The sequence below is a fragment of the Setaria italica genome, chromosome III (assembly GCF_000263155.2).
Source record: "Setaria italica strain Yugu1 chromosome III, Setaria_italica_v2.0, whole genome shotgun sequence".
In the NCBI taxonomy this organism is placed as follows: domain Eukaryota; kingdom Viridiplantae; phylum Streptophyta; class Magnoliopsida; order Poales; family Poaceae; genus Setaria; species Setaria italica.
In genome coordinates, this window is record NC_028452.1 from 4,080,507 (window position 1) to 4,099,600 (window position 19,094).

General features: G+C 48.5%; 2 protein-coding genes across 4 annotated transcripts; both read left to right on the forward strand.

Annotated features, from left to right (window-relative positions):
• Window positions 1-766: 766 nt before the first annotated feature.
• On the forward strand, window positions 767-2,822 carry LOC101768891 (dof zinc finger protein DOF3.6). Of its 3 annotated transcripts, none has more exons than XM_012844978.2 (2): window positions 767-1,061; window positions 1,415-2,822. In XM_012844978.2, the coding sequence occupies exons 1-2, from the start codon at window positions 1,011-1,013 to the stop codon at window positions 2,393-2,395; spliced, it is 1,032 nt and encodes a 343-aa protein (XP_012700432.1). In that variant the 5' UTR covers window positions 767-1,010; the 3' UTR covers window positions 2,396-2,822. The 3 variants fall into 3 exon arrangements, with proteins under 3 accessions (XP_012700432.1, XP_004960512.1, XP_004960511.1); XM_004960455.3 differs by having other exon boundaries at window positions 768-1,061; window positions 1,412-2,822; XM_004960454.3 differs by having other exon boundaries at window positions 769-1,061; window positions 1,409-2,822.
• Window positions 2,823-8,533: 5,711 nt separating this feature from the next.
• LOC101769574 (probable clathrin assembly protein At4g32285) lies at window positions 8,534-10,757 on the forward strand. Its single transcript, XM_004960456.3, has one exon. It carries the CDS (start codon window positions 8,667-8,669, stop codon window positions 10,509-10,511), a length of 1,845 nt encoding a protein of 614 aa, XP_004960513.1. The 5' UTR covers window positions 8,534-8,666; the 3' UTR covers window positions 10,512-10,757.
• The last annotated feature ends 8,337 nt before the right edge of the window (window positions 10,758-19,094 follow it).

A 19,094-nucleotide genomic window follows, 5' to 3' on the forward strand; every position in this document is an offset into this window, starting at 1 on the left:
GGAAAGCTGACCATTGCCCTAATGCAGTGGTCCAACACTTTCTGCTTCCACATACCTGCTCCCTTCCGCCATATGATACGCCTGACGGCACAACAGTCCAACCAACAGGCCAGTGTGCCTCTGCAGCTACGCCACTAGCCACTATGCCATCACTGTCGAGCAGCGCAGACGTCTTCATGTCGCTCTCGGGATCAAGTATATCCATACCGTCATAAGGGTCCTTGTTTTATACTTTGTACGTGGATTGAGCCTTATTAGTGCATGTTCTACATTGATAGTTCCCGATAACTGCTCATACTGCTGATTATGAAACCGGTAGGGATGCAAAAGTTTGGAATTTAACCAACAGTGATCTCGCTTTTTGCAATAGTGTTAAGTGTTGTTTCCCCAAGATAGACTAAAATGATTGTTCACAACATTTAGCGCGCATAATGTAACTCTGAGTGCGATCGATCACCAAATCAGCAACAGTTATACGTGAACATAATCAAGATCTCCATCACCGATCACAACTTGTAGGTGTAGCCGTCAGCAACGCCAAGAACGTGCACGGTTTGTATTGTATCCTCCTCCCATCGGGTCGGTCATGAGCACCACGAAAAAGAGGAAAAGCAGCAGCAACACAAAAATAAGGCTACACAGAGACAGAATGGTACAGGCCTACTTTTTCCTGCTTTAGTTTTTTTTTCTCTCTTCTCCTTGCATTGCTCTCTCACCCGGGCCCGCCTGAGTCCCTCACTGATATCATCCCTGTCTCAGTCCCAGCTCCCTTTCTCCTTCCCTCTCTCCCCTCCCAGCTGATTCCCCCGTTCCCATCAGCCTCAGCTCCCCTCCACTATCTCCGAGCAGCGCAGCCACACCGCACCAGAGCCAGAGAGAGAGCTCTGCGAGGGAAAGCCGCAGCACAAGAGGCAAACCCTAGCACAAAGACTCACTTTCTCCGGAGCAAGCCAAGCCAAGCCAAGCCGGATAGATAGAGCATAGCATCCGCATCGCCGCCGTACCCAACCATGATCTTCCCCCCTGCCTTCCTGGATTCCTCGAGCTGGAACGATAACCAGGTAATCGGGATTTCAGTCAATTTTGTTTGCATCTTCTCCTCCCCTTTCTTTTCCCCAGATTTTATTCACTCTCTTTTGAACAAGCACGAATAAAAGGAGAAAGTTGCGGCGATAAATATTGTTTGCAGCTAGCTCAAAAAGAAGAGAATACCACTCCTCTACTAGGGCTTGCTAAATATTCCGATCCGAGCACTATAAGTCTGCTCGGTATATACTAGCTACTCGCCGCGGCTTGATTTTCTTAGCTTGCCCAAATGAAATAATTCAGCTTGACTTGTACATGGTTTTTTTTTCCTCCTCGATCTCTTATTGATGCTGCTTTTCTGATCTTTGATTCGATTTTGTAGCAGCAGCAGCAGCAAGCCCACCACCAGGTTGCGGGAGGAGGAGGAGGCGGCGGCGGCGACGGCAATCATGAGCTTCTCCAGCCATCAATCATGGGGGGAGCGCTTCCCGAGGGCGCTGGCGGCGGCGGCGGCGCCGGGCAGGTGGGTCCGGCGAAGCCGATGTCCATGGCGGAGCGGGCACGGCTGGCAAGGATCCCGCTGCCGGAGCCGGGGCTCAAGTGCCCCCGCTGCGAGTCCACCAACACCAAGTTCTGCTACTTCAACAACTACTCGCTCTCGCAGCCGCGCCACTTCTGCCGCGCCTGCCGCCGCTACTGGACCCGCGGCGGCGCGCTCCGCAACGTCCCCGTGGGCGGGGGCTACCGCCGCCACGCCAAGCGCGCGAAGCCCAAGGCAGCGGCGGCTGCGTCCGCGGCGACCTCCACCGGAACAGCGTCGGCCACCGCCGCCGCCGCCGCCGGGCTGGCTCCTGCCGGGTCCACGTCGTCGGCCTGCGCCACGACCAACGTGCCCGCGCTCCAGGGCCCCGCCATGCTAGGCGGCAACCTCTCGATGCTGCCGCCGCTGCTCCGCCTCGCCGACTTCGACGCCATGAGCCTCGGCTCGAGCTTCTCCGGGATGGCCGGGAAGCCTTCCCTCGACGCCGCCGGAGCCTACTCGGTGGGCGGCGGGAGCGGGCTGGAGCATCAGTGGAGGGTGCAGCAGATGCAAAGCTTCCCGTTCCTGCATGCGATGGACCAGGGCCCGCTGGGCCCACCCCTGGCAATGACAATGGCGCCGGGGATGTTCCAGTTAGGTCTAGACAGTGGTGATGGCCGCGGTGGCGGCGGCGGCAGCGGAGAAGACGGGTCGGGAGAGCTCCATGTGATGCAGGCCAAGAGGGAAGGCGGCTACCAAGCTAGAGGCATGTATGGCGATCACCACTTCGCCGCTGCAGGTTACGCTTCCTATTCCAACAATGCTGCTGCAGGTAACCATCTCTTGTAATGGTCGAGCTTAATTCAGGGCAAGCTACGATCGATCGATCCGATCGTTGTTCCTGCAACTATTAGCTAGAGGCAGAGTGTGTGAGGATGGTATTGTGATATAGAAAAAAGCTAGCATGCATTTGCAATGTTTTCTTCTTCAAGAACTGGAAAGAGAGAGAGAGGGAGAGGAGGGGCTCGACTTGGATAATGGACGAGCCGTATGATGGATCATGCACAAGTATTACCTACAGCTGCTAGTTAGCTTGCATGATCATCACTTGTTCTATGTTTCTTCTTCTTTTTTATCTGATCCTTTTAGGTTTCACTGTCGATCGAGCATTTGGGGTGAAGTAATGTGTACTGCTGTTCATCATTTTGTTCATGGAAACACCTATCATATGTCAATTATTCCCCCCCTTTTAACTACATATAAATAGTTCCCTCTCCATACATGAGCAATATTGTGGCTTGTTGTGATCGATCCCGAAATGGAAATACACACATGAACATTGGTGAATTTGAGAAGTGGTGCAACTACTTGGCTAATGATACGACGACAGTTAACCAAGACGTGTATGTTTTATCATATCCATGATAGGGAAATTAATGGAATGGAGATTACTTTCATGCATGCATGAATGTATAGTTTAAGGAATGCATGCATGCATGCTGACAGTATATAAAAAGTATAAATGTTTACCAAGCATGCAATACTATTATGTAAATCTAACAATTTGTAGTATTATGTATATGTGTCACCCATATAAAGGAGTCGCTAATATAATTTGGTGGTAGTATTATGCCGTAATTGTAGTGTTACTCGTGCAGAAAAAGGGTGTAGTCAAAGAGCGAGCTGAGGCCCATTCAAAAGGGTGTGTCTTTTGCTTGTTTTTCACCTTTTACTTTACCATCTTTTTACAGTGATAGAACGTACTAAAGCAAGCGTGATGAAATCCAAGGTCTTTTGTGTTCCATGAAGACCATATTGATCAGCTCAACTGACTATGCACAAATCTAGGTGGAGAGAGAGTAGTGTGAGAAAGAGAGAGTAGTGTGAGAGAGTGAGACAGATATCCTCATCTGACTATAGCTAGCAGCTGTGCCTAAATTGTTTCCTTCTTCTTAGTTACTGATCGATCAGTGAAAAAAAACTGGAAGCACGTACTCAAAACTAGTTATCAGTATGGGGTTAGGTGGCAGTATTACTCTAACATATCTCCATAATATCATACGCTATCTTAGGTAGGGTATAGATTATGCATAATTTATACATGTAAGGACAAGATAGATGCTCATGATGCATGGCACTGCTGGCATAGAATAAAGGAAAAGGAGGGAGTCCTGAAAAGAAAGAGAATTCCTTCTTCATATGAGTTTGTGATCTAGCTGCTGCCAATGTACACGTAAGCCGGCAGCTAGCTAGCCCGGAGGCTATATGGAAAACAATGGGTGGATCTTTGAATGATTCGAGTGTATATCTATATATGGATCGAAGCGAGAAGGACGAGGAGAGATGAGAGATCAGTGAGGACGGCCGGCCGGCCGGCAGGCAGGGTGGGTCGTAGCTATGAGCTATCCATGAAGTGTGAACTGAGGAGGAAGCCATGCATGGATGCTGCTGCTGCGCAGGATTACCGGCCGGTCAGTTACATAGAAGTTTGAGAAGGAACACTGAGAAGTGAGAGAGAGAGAGAGAGAGAGAGAGAGAGAGAGAGAGTAGTACTGTAGCGTACAGGGGGCTAGGTTGCTTAGAACGGAGCGATGCAGTGCAACGGTGTTCCCAAAAGCACGAGGGCCGGCCGGCAGCATTGCAGGTACAGAAAAGCGAAAGGAAGCAGCGTACGAAGGAGAGAGAGAGAGAGAGCGGGGGGGATGATGAGAGAGAACAGAATGTAGAGGGAGACTGGGAGAGAGAGAAGATGATCAGGATGATGAGAGAGACTATAGCCGGTAGGTAGTAGGATCGTCATAGCTGGTGTGGTGATTGGTAATGGCGCCAGGGCCGAGCGGGGCGTACGTATTGGAATTGGAATTGGAATCGGAAGCGAATGGTCCAAGATCTCGAATGCGCATGTTACTCGGAGGCGGAGGGAATCAGATTCTCTCTGCTTTGCGCTGCCTGCTTTGGGTTGCCTTTGCTTTCTCGAAGGCCTAGGGAGCCCTACAACCCAACCCTGGCTGCTTGCTCGATCATCTCTCTCCTCCTCCCAGCGCCAGTCCCTGTTCTCCCCTTTGGGAGAATAAAGCCAGCATGCACATGCACTCATGCTCCTCCTCACCTCATGCACCTAGCTATCCCTCAACTCTCTCACAGACAGACATACCCCTCGCATTGCATTGGCATGACTACTGATGATGAGTCAGGAAAGATCTAGAGACACACACACCTGCATTGCATGGCCATTGCATATAAGGTTCTCTCTTTTGTTCTGTATGTTCACTTCTTCTTTTTTCCCTGGATTCCTCCAGAGGAATTCAATGATTTAACCCATGCATGCATGTAAGACGTAGCATATATATTCTTTAAGGTATCTCACACAGATGGATCGATGGATCGATCGAATCGATCTATCTCGTGTCTGTCCTCCATCATCATGTACCTGTGGATGGCATGCAATATGCTGCCTGGCAATATCATGTCCTTTCGAAAATAAATAGAATGTGCTTATCTCTTTCCTCTCAACTGTTTTCAGTAATTCGATATTGACATTTTGTGATTAGATCAAAAAGATTACTGCCACTCAGATCATTTCCAACTTCCTGCTCAATCAACCTCCTTAGTTTCAAACAATTCCTACTAAACTGGGATCAAGGTGAACCCCCTTTCCCAAAGGGGAACCACCATGAGCTAAACTAGCACAGGAAATTGGTACTGACCATACGGGAGTGAAGAAAAAGCCAAGCAAAAACGTATGCGCGTATAGATCCACAAAAGGTCTGTAGATTTCCTATTTCTAGTTTGGTATTAGAATGCTAAGAGAACAAACACACAGAGGGCGGGCACCCCTCCTTGTTCGTTCCTTTACTTGGGAATAAGCGTGTGAATGTAGATAGTATATTATATCATCAGTTCGTTTGGAATGAGGTGCGTGTCACTGCACGTGCGCTCAGCAGCTAGCTGTTGTGGGGATGGAAAGACATTATTTCAAACAGCGACTAGAGAATACTAGTAGGTGGAACAGATATAAAGGTAGCTGTTTCTAATTACCGAAGGAATACATTTAGCTGATGAGAGCTCGGGACAAATTTATGGACTTGGACGAGAGCTCGAGATAAGTTTAGAGATTGTTACGTACATTTTAAGAGTACCAGGACCAGGATGAGAGCTCGGGACAAGTTTAAGTACTGCTATGTGTATTTTGAGAGTAATGAGACCGCGATGAGAACTTGGGACAAAGTTTAAGGACCGTTGGTGAAATTACTCTTTGCTTCAAGTATCTCATGGAGTTGAGGTTGGTACTTGGTATGGTATTTGTATTTCCTTTTTTGGTCGTACTATAAAGGAAGATGTTAATAGTGTCTTACATTCTTACCATTATAGTGAAAGCTAGAAATATCCCTTCACCTACTCACATTCACTTATCTTGAACAATTGGTAGGGCCATAGAGAGTTATATAATAAGAGAAAGAAGAATCACTAGAATCAGGATCCTAGCTTGTTACTCTTAGTGATTGGTGCCTAGACGACTCAGTGTCGTATTCATCTTTGTGAGGCTCATTAGCTTGGAGCCTTGGAGGAGTATTGTGGAAACCACAATATAAGAACTAAACTGGGTATCCATACCCTCTCCACAAATCCACACCTACTTCAAATGGGGAGGGTATGGGTAGAAAATTATATACCCATTAGAAATGGGGAGGGTATAATTAATCAATTGAATATGTATATTTACGTAGCACAAAGTTAATTATCCATTGGATATGGGTGGGATTGGGGAGGGTATGAAGTGGATAATACTTATTTGGATTTGGGTGTGAACAAGAGTGGGTTTGTCCATACCCTCCCCGATGGCAGGCCTAGCTACACCCTTATATAGGCGCTCCAACAAAGACTAGTGGGGACTCCAGAACTCATCACAGAAGGTTGATGGAGAAAAATCTTCAGAAAACATTTCAATTGCTATAATTTACATTGTAAAATTTTCAGTTACTTACGGTTAGAACTAGAGTGCAAAACTTTGAGCGTTTGTTATACACACAGACACACTAGAAATTGATAGCACATATTTAAGCATACGGGGGTTTATAATTGATGATCGATATACATCTAGTTAAGTTTCTAGTTGTTGGATAAATCTTTAGAACCCAGTTCATCCCATTCTGAAGTCCTTCGGCGCATATAGATCAGGTCTATGATGGCTCATGTGGTTCCATAGCCTTGTCAGATTATTGGGTATGCCTTGCTGAAGCCTGAAGGTGGAGGATGGGTTTCCTTTTCAAAGCTGTGTGTAGAGAGGTCCAGCGAGTGATGGTACTTGGTAAGTGAGACAACGATGAAGCCAGTTGGTTCGATGCTTTTTTGAGGAAATTCGATCGAATCCTTAGCTTTTAAATAAGTTTGGGCCCAAAACGCACTCGTGGCGCTGATTTGACACACGCAGATAGACACGGTTTATCCTGTCGTGTCAGCTGTCGGGCTGTCATTCGCTACTCCATGCAAGCTGATATTGGCCGGCGTGTGCATGCAGGCATGCATCAACAGTGGGCGGGGTAGTGCTCTTGGTGGGCCTCCGTCTGTTCGGTTTCGAAGATTGAGCCCATGCCTTTGCAGTTTAAACATTTGCCCTTTTCCTTTTTTTCTGCTTAATTAATGAAATGTCTTTACCGCTGCATAAAATAAAAATATACTTTTGAATCGAGGTTATTTGAAAAAGTACCGCTTTTTTTAAAAAAATATGTTCTTACGATCAAATCTAATACACGACCGCGCACGCATCACAGCACACTCAAACGCCTTCTATCAATCACGCACTAAGAAACACATGAGGATAGGACTTTGAGCATGGGCAACACTACGGTCCCAGCAGGTGCGAGTTAAACATAACTGGCAAATAAACAAGGTAATTCTACAGGAGCACGGCGGTAGCAATCGAATTGGCTTATCGCAGGAGCGCGTGGACTTGGACCTAGCTCAAACGAACTACACTTTTATTATTAATTGGTTCGTCGGAATTGCCTCCCATGATTATTTCCACAGAAATTTCCATGTTGACCGGGCAACAAGTTTGTTCGTTGCCAAGGCAAAAGTATCCTAATGTCAGCATGTCACGCCGCTAGGCAGCCTCCCTGACCTGCCTGCTAGCTAACTGCTGAATAGCACAAGGGCAATATGAGCTGCAGCATCTGGTTGCTTTTTGTTCTGCCTGTTCTTGACAATAACAACCACCGCTGCAGTTAACCTCCACTGCACTTTTGTGTGTAGGATAGGTTCATCGCTAGTGGCGAACTAAGCGTAGTTGATGCTATGTCGATTGAGTTGCTTATGATGGAACCTATGGAATTTTATTCACTTGGCATCCACGGGCGGATCCAGCGTGGGCCGCGCAGCCCATCGGGTCGACGGTCTCTTAGAGCTAGCGATGTCCATACATAGCAATAGGACGTGTGGAAAAAAAAACTGTCAGGAGTAATAAGCCAGGCCAGACGTCGCCTGTATATCCAATTCAGTTTTGCCTTTTGTCCAGCTACAAGAGACGCCTAAACGTGCTTAAAACGTTTGCAACGAGCTTGAAACGTACCCCAGGGTTACGGTGAGGAGACCAAGATGCTTCTTCCCCTCAAAGGCACCTACATCTCTATACATGATCCATGCCACTGGTCACTTTTTGTCATCTTCTTCTCCGGTCCACCCAAAGGAAAAGGAAACGCACATCACATCGCTACCGTTTCCGCCTCGAGAATTCAGACGGCCAGCGGCAGCCAACGCGGTCGGTCGCTGATGATGTACGGGTGAGACTGGGACCCAGTGTCAGCGTCAGCCCGGCGTCTAGAGGCCGGCCAGTTGACTCGGTCAGTCGGTCAGCCGGTCCACCCAGTCCGACGTGTGATCCCGAGCCCATCCTGGCCGTCCATCTCCCCCGTCCCACCATCTCGACCGTCGATTCCGTTGCAGAACCCCCTCGCGCGCGGCGCGTCAGCTACTCGCCCACTCTTCCTCGCGTCACCGCACGGAAACCGCGTCCTCTTCTCCTTCTTCTTCAGTTTCTCCTCCGCCTCTTCGATCCTCCCAACTCCCAAAAGGCGGAGGAGGCGATCGTCAGCGGCGATAGCCAGAGGGACCAAAGGCCGCCATGTCGATCCGCAAGGCGCTGGGCGCGGTGAAGGACCAGGCCACCATCGGCATCGCCCGGGTCTCGGGCGCCGTGAAGCCCGACCTCGACGTCGCCATCGTGCGCGCCACCTCCCACGACGACGCTCCCCCCGACGACCGCCACGCGCGCGAGGTGCTCCGCCTCGCCTCCGGCGGGTCCCAGCGCGCCTGCGTCGCCTCCCTGGCGCGCCGCCTCGCGCGGACCCGCGACTACGTCGTCGCCGCCAAGTGCCTCGCGCTGCTGCACCGCCTCGCCGCCGAGGGGGACCCGCACCTTCGCGGTGAGCTCCTCCGCCCGGCCCCGAGCGGGAGGCGCGCGGGGGAGCCCGTGCTGTCGCTGCTCCTCGACTTCCGCGACGAGGCGCACGCCGCGTCGTGGGAACACTCGGCGTTCGTCCGTGCCTACGCGCTCTACCTCGACGAGCGCCTCCGGTTCCTCGTCTCCCTCCTGCCCCCGCCCCGCGCCGTGCGGTTCGCCGACGACTACAATAACGCCGTCAGCGGCGCGTCCTCCCCGCCCGCGCCGGCGGCGATGGCGCCGGTGGGCGACATGGACCCCGACGGCCTCCTAATCCGCGCGCGCCAGCTGCGGCAGCTGCTCGACCGCTTCCTCGCGTGCCGCCCCGCGGGCGCCGCCCGGACCAGCCGCGTCGTGCTCGCCGCGCTCTACCCGCTGCTCGGGGATAGCTTCCAGCTCTACGATGAATTCTCCGCCGTGCTCGCTGCCCTGCTCGACCGCTTCTTCGACATGGAGTACGCCGAGTGCGTCAAGGCGTTCGAGACCTACGTTGGCGCTGCCAAGCAGATCGAAACCCTCCTCGCCTTCTACGCCTGGTGCGACGACGCCGGCGTCGCGCGGTCCTCCGACTTCCCCGACGTCAAGCGCGTCGACGAGAAGCTCCTCGAGACGCTCGAGCAGTTCCTGCGGGTGCGCGGCCGCGCAGGCCTCGGCTCGCCGCCGCCACTGCCACCGCAATCGGTGCACCAATCCGCCGGCCGTGACCAAGACGAGCCCGCGGAGTACGTCGACATGAACGGCGTCAAGGCGCTCCCGGCGCCGCCGCCGGTGCGTGACAGCGCTGAGACCACCCGATCGGTGCCGGCGAAATCCTCCGCCGATCAGGCGCGTCAGCCTGACTTGGTCGACCTTAGAGAACCAGCCGCCACGGCGGACGAGCAGGAGAACAAGCTCACGCTCGCGCTCTTCTCCGCGCCGCCGCCGGCCACGAAAGGTGCCGACAGCAGCTGGGTCGCGTTCCCATCGGAATCCGACGACGCTCCGGTGGCGATCACGTCGGCGTGGCAGACGCCGGCCGCGGAGCCAGGGAAGGCAGACTGGGAGCTGGCGCTGGTGGAGACAGCGAGCAACCTGTCCCGGCAGACGGCGTCGCTCGGCGGCGGTATGGACCCTCTCCTCCTCGGCGGGATGTACGACCAGGGCGCTGTCCGGCGACAGGTGGCCGCGCAGGCGGTGTCGGGGAGCGCGAGCAGCGTGGCATTGCCCACGCACGGGCACGGCGCGGCGGCGCCCGTGCTCATGCTGCCGGCGCCCGACGGCACGGTGCAGGCGATCGGCGGCGACCCGTTCGCGGCGTCGCTGGCGGTGCCGCCGCCGTCGTACGTGCAGATGGCGGAGATGGAGCGGAAGCAGCAGCTGCTGGTGCAGGAGCAGCAGATGTGGGCGCAGTACCGGCAGGGCGGCATGCAGGGGCAGCCTGTCGGCTTCAACGGGCTCGCCGCCGGCAGCGTGTTCGCAGCGAACACCGCGGTGGCCATGCCCTACGGGATGCCCGTGGCGTACAACCATGTCGGTGGGTACTATTAGCGATATGAGCAATTGAGCATCGTTATTCTGTGAATAATACTCGTGACGACAACAAGTTATAGTTCTTGTCTCTTGATCGATTCTGAATGTGTTTGCAGTTTACACAATAATGATAAATTACTGAGATAAGAATCCGGTTATGTTGGATGTCGATCTTGTTTCTATCTTGGAATTTAAAGTTGAAGTGGAGTTCAGGTTGGAATTCACATTTTTATTTAAAAAAAGATTGGAATTCACATTTCAGCAGCACAGCAGTTCACGTGTTCCTTGATTAGCTTGTCCTAAACGCTATTTCTTAAAGAAATGAAATAAGTATCAATCTTTGGCCAGCTCTTTGGCCAGCACCTGTACCAATATGAAAGCCCCATATTAGTCATGTATATACAGTATTATCATGGGATTGTCTGTTTGGGAAGGTGAAACCTAGCTTGTATGTAAAGCCATAGTTTGGATTGGAGTGGTTAGAGCTAAACTTTAGCCCGTACCTGTTTGGAGACATACAACCTGCTTATTACAGCAGCTGCGGCTACACTGCAGCCGCCGCTACAGCAACCACTATAATAGAGAGCTGTACACGGCAGCAGCTGTTACTCCAACAACTGCACACAGCCAAACATCAAGTAGTTGTGCTGCTATTCGAGCCTGCAGCCGAATGGCTGGGCTGCACAGCAGCAGCAGGCGCTGCTCCATAAGCTGCAACGAGCAGGTCCTAGCTAATTGATAGAGCTATGTTTGGTAGTGATATATAATGTGTGTAAGTCCCTTACAATATGGTAGGAATTTACACACATGATATATTGCTAAAAAAGTCTCGATTTTCTGTTTGGGAATTTTAAAGTTTTGAAAACACACAATGATATATTTATAAAGGGGCAAATGCCCCCTCCCCCGACCATCAACATACACCTAGGCTCGGTGCATGCAAACCATTCTCACACACTAAGGGGCGTTTGGTTCCCTTTACTTATTTTTAGCACGTGTCACATCGAATGTTTAAATACTAATTAGGAGTATTAAACGTAGACTATTTACAAAACCCATTACACAGATGGAGGCTAAATGACGAGACAAATCTATTAAGCTTAATTAATCCATCATTAGCAAATGTTTACTATAGCAACACATTGTCAAATTATGGACTAATTAGGCTTAATAGATTCGTCTCACCGTTTAGCCTCCACTTATGTAATGGGTTTTGTAAATAGTCTACATTTAATACTCCTAATTAGTATCTAAACATTCGATGTGACGGGTGCTAAAAATAAGCTAGAGTAATCAAACCAGGCCTAACTTTTGCAAATCACAACAAAAGCATGTGCAAGAGTCATGCTGGATGTTAATCTTGTTTGTGTTGGAATAGCTCCAGGTGAGATTTTAGCAGCATAGAAAATAATGTGAACTGCGTATAAGTGAAATATTCTATGAATTTTTAAGTATATCATTATTATAATAATAATCATATATTTTAAGGTGCACTTCCTCCGTCCTGAAATGTAAGACATCCAAGGGTTCAAAATTTATCTCAAATAGGTGTCTTAGAAGTTTTTGGCAAGTACTCAATCAATTCAATTAAAAACTTGCCAAATATTTCCCTTGTTAACTGGAAAACTTGTCGGAAAACTTGCCTTGTATTAACATTAGCTAAGGGTATATGAGACATTTGTCCACCTCCTTAATCTGTCATAAAAGTTATAGGATGACTTGTATTTTAGGACGGAGGGAGTATACTACAGTGATCCAGTTTCCTTAGCTCGGTCGTGCTTGATGTTTGTAATTTGCCAAATTTAGGGTGTAATAATCATGATAATTATTTTATTATATGATGGAATCAAATAAATACTTCTTTCGAAATATCGCACCCTTCACTTGCTACAAATTCAACGCCAAATTGTATTTCATCAGCAGAAACACAAGTTCAACGCCAAAACCATGATCACTACCTCAAAGCAAGTTGTTTTAGTATTATCGTAAGTCCCAAGTTTTATGAAAAAATAATACACCAACATCTACAACATTAAATTAACATTGTTAAATCCACCGTGAAGTATATTGTTAGTGCATTATTTTGATACAGTTGGTGCTAATGTAATGTTTGATAAATTTGATCAAAATTGAAAAAAAAAACGACTTAGTATAAAAAGGAAACGTCATATATTTTGAAATGGATAGAGACATTAATAAGCACCGATCTTGTCACTGAACCTTCATCCGTGGTTGACGATCAGCTGCAGTTTCGATCGCTCAGATGCATCATGGATATATTCATGGTTTTTGGTCTCTTCACGCCGCTGCATCAAAGCATACAAATATACAATAGTTGATGCGAACAGTGATGGAGAATTGTCCTTCCATGTTGGCATTGTATAAGCTTGTGATGCAGGGATACTGGAAGTTGGAATCTCCATGCATCAGCCTACCAGGCCATGAGAGGTTCAGAAAATGCCCTATCGAGAGTTTGAGACGACGATGATGCCTGGATTCTGAAGCTGTGGAAACGACACGGCCGGAACAGCTGGATCGCGGTGACACTAGTACATGTATATTATACTACAACGGAAGTTACGGATCCTGCAATGCGGTTGATAGATGTCGTTATCTTTTGACACTGCTTCAGTGCTCGCTCATTCTAGCTTTGCATTTAGTGTTTGGGGACAGCATGGTGGTTGCAAGTCGCATCAGTTCCAGTTTTTTGTCAGAAGGAGACAAGCAGGTGATAAAAATCCAAGTGGGTCGATGTAATTTGAATGCAACATCTCCTGACTGCCCTGGTTGATCCTCAGAATTCAGAATTCTCAGCTGACGACGGATGCAGGCAGCAGCATGGTGATGACATGAATCGGACGTATAATGGGCCTAACGAGCCATCCATACGTTTTGGGCCGGGCCGAGCTTGCATTGGTGCAACCAAAAAAGACGAGAAAAAGGAGCCATGGAGGCCGGACACGCAGATAAATGATGCCCAAGCCCACAAGTTTCTACCTCCCGCATCTATCATTCTATCTATTGTTCTACTATCAAATACTAGAGGGAATTGCATGGCCGACTGTTTGAAAGAAAAAAAAAAGCTACTCCTTCAATTTCAATTCTAAATTGTAGATCATTATAGAAAAATCAAAAAAAATCAAAATGACATATTTCTGTACCAAGTCTTTTTTTAGCTTTGTTTCCCCAAAAGATCAAGTAATAGCGAGCTATTAGTGGAACTAGCAAAGATGCGGTTAGTGGTGGATACAACCCATAAACATAACAGGGGTTTCCTTCTCCTCTCCTTTTCCCTCCATCCCTCCTCTTCTTCCTAAAAATTATGGAAGGGCTCAAGGAAACTCCACTCTCCGAGATGCGATAGGGGGCTTGTGCCCCACCCAACCCATCGCTAGATCCGCCCCTGAACATGGTTATTCATACAAAAACGGATGCGATGGTTATGCTACTTTGCGTTAATCCAAAGAATAATATAATGATAATCAGCCAGTGAATGACTAGGAATGCGTTCGTGCGTGCGTCCGGTTCGCCGCGATGAACGTGTCGGCTCCTCATCAAGAGACGAGACCTACCGTCATCAGACTAAAAGCAAACGGGAAACTAACAAATACAAGAGAAATTGAATAACAATGCAATTACACTATACACTTATTGTCACACCTGCTTGCTAATACTCCCTCCGTTTCAAACTGTAAGTCATTACAACTTTCTTGAAAAGTCAAAGTATCTCGAGTTTGATCAAATTTATACAATAAAGTACTAACATTTATTATAACAAATAAGTACTAATTAGATTATTCATTAAATATATTTTTATAGTATATCTATTCGGTGCCATAAATTTTTATGATCCTCTCTATAATTTTGGTCAAACATAAAATGATTTGACTCTCCATGAAAATTGAAATGACCTACAATATGGAATGGAGGGAGTATAAGTTTGTTATACCAAATAACACTCCTAGATCGCCACGCAACGAAGTTTGTTGTGTTGTGAACGTTTTTTCTTTCTTTCTTTTTCGAGAGTGAGTGCTGAACGCGGCCGTGCTGCAATTTGTCAGCATTACACACAGATCTTTTCCATTCCTCTGATGAAGAAAGTCCACACCTAACTCAATCGATCGATCAGCATTGTTTATGCCAATTAGTCGTAATCTGCAACTCGGTCACAGGGGGAAACGACAGGGACATGATGCGTCTCCGATGGATCTGAATCGGATGATTAGTTCTGAGAAAGGTTAACTTACTGGTGATTTTTGCGTGCGTGCATTGTTCAAAGGGTCAGGAAATATGTTAAGGCCCTGTTTGGGAAGGGCGTGTTAAAATTTAACAGGGTGTTAAACTTTAACACCCTCAAATAAAGGTGTTAAACTTTAGTATCTTGAGGTGTTTGGATGATCTGTTAAAATTTAACACCTTAGGTTGTAATTGACAACTTTACCCCTCATTACTCCTCTCAATGGCAGCCAAATACCCCTTCTTCCTTCTTCTCCTTCCTCCTCCTTCCTTCTTCCTCCTTTCCTGCGCCTGCCGCCTCCGGCCCCACCCCTGCTCGGTCCACGCCGTGCCCGGCGCCAACGTCGGCGTCAGCGCTGCCGGCCGCCCCGTCGGCCCCTCCCCTGCGCCTGCCGCCTCCGGCCCCGCCCCGCCACCGGCGTCCCCTACCGCGGCACTAGCGGCCGCGCCCGCCCGAGCCCCCAACGCCACCACCGTGCCCGCCCGAGCCCCCACCGCCACCACCTGCGCCGCCCGCCGGTCCCCACACCACCGGATCGGCCTCGCCCGCGCCCGCGCCCGCCGGCCGCGCCAGCCGCCGCCCACGCGAGGCCGCCCGCGCCAGCCGCCGCCCGCCGCCCGCGCGAGGCCGCCCGCGCGAGGCCGCCGCGTGCTGCCCAGCGCGGCATCCCGGCGCAGGAGCGGCGCGGACCGGCGGTGGCGCGCGATGGGCGGACCAGCGGCGGCGCGACGGGCGGACTGGCGGCGGTGCGCGACGTGCGGATCGGGGAAGGAAGATGGGGGCAGTGGAGGAGAGAGAAGAGGAGAGAGAGGGGGGCAACCAGGGAATAAGTGGGGAGGGGGACCACTTTTAACACCTTTAGCACATTTTAACACCCCCTCCATGTGTTTATGAAAAGAGGGGTGTTAAATTTTAACACTTCATCTTTAACACTTGTGTTTGGCAACCAAAAGTGTTAAAATCTGTTAAAAAGGGGGTGTTAAACTTTAACACCCCCTTCCCAAACAGGCCCAATCCGAACGTACGTAGGTTGGGGTGGTCAACTTCTCACCCAATGCAATCAACATTGGCAACGCCGCAAATATTATGCTGAAACGGTGTAAAACATTTTCTAGATACACTTTATTATTTTTATGCCAAAAGCTTGGTTGCGTATTCTTGATTGCTGATTTTCTTTTCTAATTTGCTTGCACCCTCGGGAATGTCCGATTATACCAAATATCTTTTCCCTTGGCCATCCGAGCAAGTAACTAAAAAAAGTGCAAAATAGTCAACAACTTGTTAATACTTAAGAAATATTAACGTGTGTTTGGTTCCAGGGATGGAATGAAATGGGATGGGTCAATTTCATGTTTGGTTCAGGAACATGGTGGGACTCATGCTTAAAGATCTAGTTCTCCAATTGAGGATGAGATTCCAATTTCTTAGGTAGTTTGAGAAATTAAGGATGAAAAGGAGGCTTATTATCCCTTCACTATCCTTTTCTTTTTTATTTAAGTAACTTATTAGTGCAGATGTGGACACTCACGCATGCGCATGTACAAACGATTATGGTAGACCGTACCACAATATGTATTGATGAAGTCGCGACTTACATCTTATCATCAACGAGTCATGATATACCGTTGAATAAATATCCATACAAAACACCAAACATTTAGTGTGATCCCCGACGAATAGGAGTTACGAATAATTAGTCATTGTGTCCATCTACACTTAACCATGCAAGCAACGCTGTCGTACTAACCTTTTTTCCCCTCCCCTTTCACATAGCTCCTCAAAGCCTCTTTATTCCCTCCTTTTCTTATCGACATTTCAGAATCAAATCATACTGACGGCCCTGTATACCGAATCAGACTGATGAGCACTACAATTGCAACTGGATGGTCCATCCATGTATTGTATGCTTATCATAAGGGTCGGATTGCATGAGAGAGCAGCAACAGATCAGACGGTCCCTTTGCAGTGTTGGCACCGTTATCAGGCCATGCATCGATCCCTCGTAAAAAAAAGCCACGTAGGTATGTATTTGAAGGTAGGAGGAGAGACCCATAACTTAGCAAAGTAGGTGGCCATATATAATTGTAGGTACCATGCTAGGCGAGTGTGAATGCACGCCAAAGAAGAAAATGGATGAACTCGCCATGCGTTTGAGACGAGACGACCGGGCGACGGACGGATGGATGATGGGATCAACGCGAAATGGTCACCACTCGCCACGAACGGAGAGGGATGGGATGACTGCCCTGACCAGTCGTACGTCCCCCTGTTGAAGAAGAAGAGGAGGATCCATCCATCGAATCGAACGAGATTACACGAGACCACACTGGCCTGCGCTCATGGCCGGGCCCACCCCACCGTGGGACCCACGCATGGGAGGTACAAGGGGTACCATCCACCTCCAATGCATCTTTTGCTCATAGGTGTAGCCAGGACCGTACTAGAAGCTGTGGATTGGTTGTCAAGCATCTAATGAGCTATGGACTACGTGTACCCACAATTACATATGGCCCAAAGTTAATCTGGTATATAAAAAACAGGTGCACCTCGGGTGATATACCGTAAAAGTTGTCGAAAAGGAAATTGCTTAAACCTGAGCTATACGGGTGTGGTTATGACACACATGCATGCAAATTTGTGGCCGGATCATACGTACCGGATCACGTTTGTGACTTGTGAGGTTAAAGGTGATGGTGGCCAGATCATCTCCCAAGATTAACCATGCATAGTGCTGCCCGCATATTGCTATTACTATACAAACAAATGATGGAGCTGCGCATATGGCTGCGGATATATAAACGTGTACGGCTCGTGTCCGAACTGTCAGCTCCCCCCCTGGTGCTGCGCTGCAAGTAGCTGGGTGTGACGTGACAACAAGGCCCATAGAAAAAACTAGCAAACGGTGCCATAAACGGACATCCAGTTGATACCAAAACAATGGCGCGCGCGTGTGCTCGCACCGACGGCTGGCGCGGATCTTCTGCACCGCTCAATTACGGACGCATGCAGTAAAAACATCAGATCAAACAACCGCTTCACATCATTTTTTTTTAACGCACGCAAAACCTGAGGCTAGTAATTTTGATCGATGGCTTTCACCTGCCGAGTTCGGGTTGTCTGCACATGCGCTTCGATCCAACGACGTCGAGTGCCCCGATTCCCCGGTGGAAACGGGACTCGCGTTGCATCGGACGTGGTGCTGCAGAAAAAGAAAAAACAAACAAAGCGCAACGCAACAAAGCAAGGATCACATCCACGGCATGGCCTAGACGCCTAGCAAGTATACTTCCATGAGGTTAGCTCACACAGGATCAGGAATAAAACAAGATGAGCCATCCTAATGGCATTGTCACCTCACAAAGAAAAGAAAGAAAATGTTTCCCCCCAAAAGCCCCTTCATTAGCCGCATTACTTGCAAGATGTTAATTGTAGTACCGAAAAGTACCGCAGAAACGGAGGGAATCATAACCATCATCACGCTTGCGGTTGCACCCACCATTACGGGCAAAAAAATAAGTGGAAAGGTGAGGCCATACCCAAAAAAAAAGGGAACTTGTCCAATAGCTAGCGCCGACACGATTTGGAGCATGGGGTCCTTCATTACATTTGCCCGTCTTTCTTGGACGCGTTCAAAGGTTTTCAAATCTCACTTCTCGTGCGGGAAAATTTAAACAAAGAAAACCCCACTTCGCGGAAAGAAGGTCGTTCAAATGTTTTCTTTCTTTCTTTCTTCATAACATCGATTTCCATGTGCCTTTTGAAATCACATAGTATTTATATTTTCTGCCTTTTTAAAATCACATAGTATTTATATTTTTGTGCCTGCTGAAAGCAAAACAGACACTTGGCTTTGGAGCATATATGAGCATGGATACCACTACAAGAGTGATCACTTTTCCTCCATAGTTTTTTAAAAGCGGCTAACTGTTTCTAGTATATTTTGTTAATTAGCTACAATATTGCAGATATTGAGTTTGTTGGAATTACGCTATTGACAATTTCTGTTAAAACTGTTATATTGAATGCTAGAAATAATATAATAAAATTGCTGGTCATTTCAGCAAAAATACTAATAGACGCACCCCGTAGATGAAAACTTCTTGTGGCGTAGTGAAAACAATTTCGAAAACTACAATGTAAGTGGTTAGCATCTAATCCCACACCGAAAGAAAAGAATATGAGAATAATTCCTCGAGTAGGAAAAAGGGAGAATAGTTCTGACATGACAGCAAAAATGGAAAGAAAAAAACGGGCCAAGTTTTTCATAGGACAAAGAAAAAGTGATTCTACCGGGCCGACTCCCGATCAGATGATCCGACGGCTGTGGGTGAGCGAGACGTCAATTAGCGGTTGCACTTGCCCCG